General features: G+C 37.9%; 1 protein-coding gene across 1 annotated transcript in view; it reads left to right on the top strand.

Annotated features, from left to right (window-relative positions):
* Positions 1–5752: 5752 nt before the first annotated feature.
* The window catches only part of hs6st1a (heparan sulfate 6-O-sulfotransferase 1a), a 60825-nt gene continuing 58624 nt past the window's right edge, over positions 5753–7953 (top strand). The window contains exon 1 of the mRNA XM_062440896.1: positions 5753–6626. Within this exon, the coding sequence (XP_062296880.1) occupies positions 6127–6626 (500 nt within the window). The 5' untranslated portion in view covers positions 5753–6126. The remainder of the gene's footprint in view (positions 6627–7953) is intronic.

Below are 7953 nucleotides of genomic sequence, written 5' to 3'. Positions count from 1 at the left end.
ATATTGCCATCTGTTCACGTCATCTTAAGGCATTTTTCCTCTATGGTTTTCTAAAAGATTTAAATAAAGTCCATAAGGCTAAAAAGCTCCATCTGTAGTCTTCAGGACATGGTGGCTGAGAAGGGTGACCATATTGAGTTATACTTATCTAGAGAGATTATATTTGTGTAAATTATATTTTCAACTTTAGTTATTTTCAACATTGCACCAGTCTACTCTTGAATGTGTGGAATGCTGCTGCTCTTACAAAATTAACTTTTTGGCAACAGCAAAGCTGCAGACACCCACATATTATTGATTAGGTCATCTAAACAAAACCCCTATTATACAGTGTACAACGTCAGACTTAATAAAAACTTGTCACAGCACAAATTTTCTGGAATACTTCAATCCAAAACTTTTGAACAGTGGCACATTCCCGATACATACAGTATGAGGATATGACCATTTATTAGTAGATGAGCATTTCCTGTAAATGCCTCCACACCCTGGGAGTCCAGTGACACCCGTGTAATATTTTGGGCTGGGTTAGTTGCAATGAGACATTCTTGGAGGTAGACTGAGCTCTTCTCCAGACCCATTCATCATTAGTTATACTACAGCTTAGACCCAAGCCCTTTTCAGATGGAAAATCTCATAATATTTTGTTCATAACTTTTTTTTATAGATACTTTTTCTGTTTAATTGAGAGATATATCTTGCAAGTAAACATATGTCGCAATAGGGGGCTTTGGGTTGTTCTTTAGCCTGATTCCTAAATGTAAAAACTGCCTACACCCACACACAGTCTGTCTCTCACCCTCTCTCTCTTCCTCTCACTCACTCACTCACTCACTCCCCACCACACACACACGCTCACTTCTCCATTACATAATATGCTTTTTACATTTTTTTTATCAGAAGTCACTTGTGTGCAATACACTTATTAACCTGTTTACCACTATGTGCAATATAGCGCCTGTGCAGCAATGTGCACTATAATGCATATTTGTAAATATTTGAATTTGTCTCTCTCATATCTTCCTTTTTTCTCACATTTTATCATATATTCTAATCAGAAGTAGAGCTAGAAGAAATTATATTTCACTGCTGTCAATGTTTTCATCCTCTATGTTGCTGGTGAGTGGCAGTTCAGCTTGCTACCGCTAGCCAAACAGCGTCATTGAAACACTGACTTTTAAAGTGTAACTGTCCAGTCTTCTGGGTGGTCAGGTGTGCACACTCAGCAATGAACACACTGGTAGGGCGCCCACCATCAGTGCTTGTTGTAGGCACCTCTATGATCTGGCACGTGGCAGTGCTATCAATGGGACCGCATTAAGGGCATTACACCAATCACTCTGCAGCTGATGGACCAGTATAATTCTGGATCTGCAGTCATTATCCAGGCCAGAACTAATGATATAAAAAAAACAACAGTTTCAGATTCTCAAAGATTTACTTCAAGCTCCTTGTGGAAAACAGATCACAGATTTGTAAATCAGATGGTCTCCATCCTTCACAGGAAGGCTCAAGCCTTTTATCCACAAACACTGAAATGACTCTGCACTCCTGTGAGGCTTCTCATACCCTGTGACTCTCAGATAACACCCCCTTCTAAACTTTCCTCCTCCTCTCCGGTCTTGTGATATTGAAAATTCCTGTCCTAATTAGAGATAGAGCTAACAAGGTGTATCCAACTTAGTTTGCACAATTATCAAATCTAATTCCTATTCCTCACCAACAGACAATCATTTCTCTTGTCTCTGTCTGAGCCGTTCCTGAGGGGTCCTCTATCAGGATGGCTCTGCTTAACGCACGCTCCATTGCCAACAAGACATTTCTCCTCAAAGACTTATTTGTTAGGGAGTATGGACTTTCTATTCCTCACTGAAACCTGGTAGTGAAATATGTAATATTTGTTCATCAATGAACTTTGTCTTGCAGACTTTAGCTCCATCGGTACACCAAGGCTATTGGGGCTTGGTGGTGGTCTTTGCAGTGATTTTCAGAAATGGCTTTAACTGTTGATTGGTTAGTACTGAGACTTTCCTTTCATTTAAACTTAATATGACCAATGTTGGTCAGTTGAAACCTTTTTACTGTATTTTAATTTACTGACCTCTTGGTCTATATGGGCCTTTCCTGCCTGATTTTATTGAGTTCTAATCTTCAGTTATAAATTTGGTCAAAGTTTTATGTATTGCTGATTTTAACTTTCACTTTGATAACGCTATATATGTCTAAGGTTGCATCTGAATTTCTTGATATTCCTGAGTCTTTTTACTTTGTACATGTCTCCGGGCCCACACATAGAGCGGGGCATACTCTGGACATGGTTTTTTCAGGCTTAACTATTGAAATGTTTGCTTGGAGGATTTCCTTGTCAGCGATCATACGTGCGTTCTTTTTGATGTTTCCTGTAATTTTGATCTGCTGCCTCATAAACATATGTCTCATAGGCACATCATTACCCAGAGCACAGCTGAAAACTTCACAGCTTTATTTGACCCTGATGTGCTGTTAAGCTGTAATGATGTGGAAACCTTGATCCAGTTATTTAATGAACAGTGCTCCTCTGTATTGGGTATAGTGGCTCCTTATGAATCTAGACAACTTCCCTCTGTAAAATCCTCACCTTGGATTAATGATGCAATCTGCAATTTTAGGCAGAAATTTAGGAAGGCAGAGCGCTTATGGAAAGCCTCCAAACAAGAGGTCCATTGGCTGCATCTTGAAGAGCTTTTCATCTATTTGAATGAAGTGACGAGGAAGCTATAGGACCACCTATTTTGCCAATCTCATTTGAACCAACAAAATAAATTCAAAAGTTCTCTTTGAGACTATTAAAAATGTGCTATATCTTGGATCGGTTATCAGACATTTTAGCCATATTTTTTAAAAATCCGTTTTATGCTGATGATATTCAGCTGTATTGCTATATAACCAATTATCCATTTTAAATGAATGTTTAGAAGTAATCAAGATTTGGATGGCTGACAACTGCCCTCAGTAAAATGCAAATAAGACAGAAGCTTTATTATTGCTACAGAAGATATTACTCATGACGTGTTTGTGTTCAGCATAACCTTCGAAATCTTCATGTCCTTGGATAATCATGTCAGCCAGCTTATGCACTCGCGTTTTTTTCCAGTTGAGGAACATTGCTAAATTAAGATCTGTGGTGACCAAGGTTGAAATGGAGATGATCATTCATGCTTTTATTAATTCCCTTTTAGATTATCGTAGAGCTCTTGTGACATGTTTACATCAAGTTTATCTGAACCGTCTCCAAAATGCAGCTGCTTGGCTTTTAACCAGAAATAATAAGAGTTCACAATTTTATCCTCCCGGCACTGGCTCCCAATTAAATTTTGCATCCACTTTAAAATACTTGTGCTAACCTATGCATGGTCAAACACCCGAGTATATTGCTAACCTCCTCCCTTATACAGCAACTCGGCTCTTAGGTCTGCTGAACAAAAATTACTGGCTGTCCCTCAAACCCAATAGAAAACTCGAGGTGACTGTGCTTTTCGAGCAGTTGGACCGAAGTTATGAAATGCTCTCCCCTTATCACTGCGATCCATAGACTCCTGTGACACTTTTATGAAGCAGCTGAAAGAGTTTTTATTCAGACAGGCTTTTTGTTAGCCTGTCTGAATAGAGGCCCCACTATATTTATTGCGTTTTCTTTTTTCTTTTCTTTTTTTTAGGTTGTCCTCGTCTGTGTTTTTGAATTTGCGTGCGTCTTTGTCCTCATTTGTTTGTTGTTGTGATTTTAACTTGTCAGCCCTGTGCTGTTTGTGTGATTGATATTTTTAATATCGCTTGTATTTTTCAATATGTAAAACACTATGTGATTTTGTATATGTGGAAGGTGCTGTACAAACAAACTTTACTTACTCTCAGATGTGACAACAATATCTCTTAAATCCTAATCTTGAACCACTTCTCACTTGGAGATAACTCCACCAAGATATTTGTCTTGAAGAGATTTCTGAGTTAATATGATTTAAACTCTTTATTATTGTTAAGCTACTTTATTAATCTTCCCACACATATAAATGACGAAGTGAAGTTTTCCCCTAATCGTTATAGTTGGGATTGAAACTATGTTTATAATAGAAATGTAATAGATAGATAGATAGATAGATAGATAGATAGATAGATAGATAGATAGATAGATAGATAGATAGATAGATAGATAGATAGATAGATAGATAGATAGATAGATAGATAGATAGATAGATAGATAGATAGATAGATAGATAGATAGATAGATGATAGATAGATGTGTTACAGCAGCTATCACATAAACAGAGTGTATGTGCAGATTATATGTAAAACGATTATATTGATGATGATGATGATGATGATGATGATGATGATGACCAAGGTACTCTGGAAATGTAATATGTTGCAGATTATTAGTTACCCTATTTTAAATTTAATTAGTAATGTAACTATTTCAATTACTTAATCAAAGTAATGTTACTTATTACATTTGATTACTTTTCCAATTTTCCCACCAAAATATAAATTCAGGTGTTTTTCATGGATACTGACATAATTTATAAATGAGATTATTTCTTATAAAGCATGATTTATCTCTCAAAGCAAAATGTATTCAGTAGCTCATGTAGATTTTGTAATATAAAATAAAGATATTTTATGAAAAAAGTCAAAAGTCTTGCATGGGTTTAATTGGTACTGTGACACCATTTAAGCCCATGTGTGCTACAAATGAGCCCATATCATGATTTGTTTACAAAATAATAAATTATTGATTGATTGATTATTGATTTAAAAGAATTAAAAACGGCAATATATGTATTCAGTAGCATTTTAAATATTAAAAAATTAGGGGGAAACCCTCCTCCTGAGCAAAATCTCAAAGGTCTGACTTCAGATGTAACCCCCTCTGTAACTGTAATTTAATTAGTTACATTTACATTTATTTTGTAATTAAATCACATAACGCCGTTACATTTAACTAGTTACCCTCCCAACACTGATGATGATGATGATGATGATGATGATGATGATGATGATGATGATGATGATGATGATGATGATGACTGGGTAAGACAGTGGTTCTCAACCTTTTTTCAGTGATGTACCCCCTGTGAAATATTTTCTCAGCCAAGTACCCCCTAACCAGTGCAAAGCATTTTTGGTTGAAAAAAAGACGTAAAACAGTGTCATCAGTGTCTGAAAAACATTGCATTCCCTTGAACTAGGCTATTTGAAAAACAAAAAAAGATATAAAAATAACTAAAGACTTGTTTAAAAAAAAGAAATAATTAACTAAGTTATAAATAAAGATTTGTGCACTTAAAAATAATTATCATCTTAAAGTGCTGTCTTTTAGGATTATAATAAAAATATGTTTTTAAACTGAATTCATGAACTCAATTGTTGATAAATAAACATTTATGATTTTTGAATTGATGCTATTTTTTAAATATATATATTTTTTAAATATCATGTACCTCCTGGAGTGCCTTCAAGTACCCCCAGGGTTACTAGTACCCCCATTTGAGAACCGCTGGGGTAAGAGATGGTAAAAGATGACGAGGGCAACTGAGTGACGCAGTCGTTACGTGTCAACCAATAAATTAAAGCGACTCTCCCTTTTGCTCGGTTTTCGTAGAGAGAGAGAGAGAGAGAGAGAGAGAGAGAGAGAGAGAGGGAGAGGGGGAGAGAGAGAGAGGGGTTGAAAAGGTAAGGATTCGCGCTGCATCCTGGGTACATAGCTCCATGGTGATGCAGTGAGGCTGTGGCTTGTGTTTTTGTGTTTTTGTGCGGACTGGAAACCAAAGTAAAGTAAACGGGGGAGGGTCGGCCACTGCTGCTGAAGTGAGTGAGTGAGTGAGTGAGAGAGAGAGAGAGAGCAAGAGAGGGGGGCCGGCTTTTAAACGAGTTACAATGCGTCTTTCACGGTGTTGAGCGGTCTGTCGGTGAACGATGAGCCAACTTCGCCGGTCGTCTCGAAGCGATATGAGCCACTCTTGAGCCCCGTGGAAAACCCATCTTCTCGGCGGGGGGGGGAGAGCGAGCATGAAGAAGCCGAGCGCCCTGCTCTGTGTCGCCGGCTTGACTGGGAAATGGTAGCGTGCTGCAGGAACCGCACTGGGAAGGACCATGGTCGAGAGGAGCAGCAAATTCTTGTTGATCGTCGTCGGATCCGTGTGTTTCATGCTGATTCTCTATCAGTACGTGGCCCCCGGGGTGATCAATTTCGGCTCCCCGCACGGTTATTTCACGGAGGAGGACGAGGGGGACATCTTCCCAACTCCGGACCCCCACTACGTTAAGAAATACTACTTCCCGGTCAGGGACTTGGAGAGGACGATCGATTTTCAAATCAAAGGGGAGGACGTGATCGTGTTTTTGCACATCCAGAAAACCGGGGGAACTACCTTCGGCAGGCACCTGGTCCAAAATGTCCGTCTGGAGGTTCCTTGCGACTGCAGACCGGGCCAGAAGAAGTGTACCTGCTACCGGCCGAACCGCAAGGAAACCTGGCTCTTCTCCCGGTTCTCCACCGGCTGGAGCTGCGGCTTGCACGCCGACTGGACCGAGCTGACCAACTGTGTGCCCGGTGTGCTCAACAAGAAAGAGAACAAGCAGAAGAATCAAAGGTAAATCTTTGATGTCTTTAAAATGTATTTCACTCTGCAATCAGTAACAAAAATAATTAGGTCACATGTATAAATCCATAAATCCATAACATGCATAAGCACATAAAAAGGGAGGTAGATACTCAGTTGAAATCAACACAATTTAAAAGATTCTTGCAGTCCAAAAAAGATGTAGGCTGAAGCGATAGTTTATAATGTCTACCTATCCTTTTTAATAACAATAATAATCTTATTTGACCTCAAAATGTAACATCAAACAACCAATCAAAAAACAATTTGCATATCTTGCACCCTGTCCTTCTATGTCAGTGTTTCTTTTTGATTATCATGTCATTTTTTAACATTTTCTAAAAAAAACTTACTGCATGGTTTTAAGTCCCTCTTTACAGCTGTTCCATGAATTCACTCCTTTTGACTGAAATCCAATATTTTACATCAATCCTCCCTAATTGTTTTGTCTTCCCCTCTGAAATATATTTACTCTCTTTTTAAACACAGAATCTAATCTACAGAAATGCTTAACTGTAGCTTAAGAAGAAGCCCCAAAATGTGAAGTTTGAGATATAACCTGTAATCAGAAAATTGAAATCTATATTATTGTCATTATATCACTGAAACTTGACTACTGTGTTTGTAATATGTTGTTTTAGATTATTGTTGCAGTGCAGAAACAGTAGTGAAAATATACCTTAAGGTCTAATAAGGTCACTTTCAACTCACTAAGCTTTTAAAATTGTGTTTCTGTAACATAAGATCACATTGAGATAATCAAAACCAATCAAACCAAAAGGAAATGACTAAACGAACGTTCTCCATCTTCACTGCCAGTCCCACTTCTCTCTAATCTCTGTCTGGTTTACAAAACGGCCTCTAATGCAGGGCTTATTCCTCTGGAGAGACAATTATAATGGGTCTAATCTAAGCAATTCACTCAAAATATCAAAACTTTACGTGAGTATGAGGCTATTTTTGGTTTAATTTATACCACAAATATGCAGCAGTTACACCAGAGAGGATAAAACATTAACATAGGGTAATAAAATGTTGTTATATCCCTATAACTGAATGCCACAAATTGGAGCCTGATGTTAATGAGTAATGTTACATTGGTCTCTTGGTTATCTGAAATCAAAGGTCTTTCTTTTGACTGAGTGGGACAGCTTTATAGCATGGTTTCAGATTAAAGAATAGCCAGGATTGTGTGCATCTACATGAAGTAGTGGGTTGATAATAGATTCTGAGAGACAAATGATTATTGACATTTCTACATTGCGCTGTCACAAATGCCACATGAGCTCAACAGCGTGTCTGACAATTGTTGATGGGT

The sequence above is a fragment of the Scomber scombrus genome, chromosome 19, assembly GCF_963691925.1.
Source record: "Scomber scombrus chromosome 19, fScoSco1.1, whole genome shotgun sequence".
In the NCBI taxonomy this organism is placed as follows: Eukaryota; Metazoa; Chordata; class Actinopteri; order Scombriformes; family Scombridae; genus Scomber; species Scomber scombrus.
The sequence above is the reverse complement of the archived record's forward strand: the minus strand, read 5'-3'. Positions and strand labels throughout refer to the sequence as shown.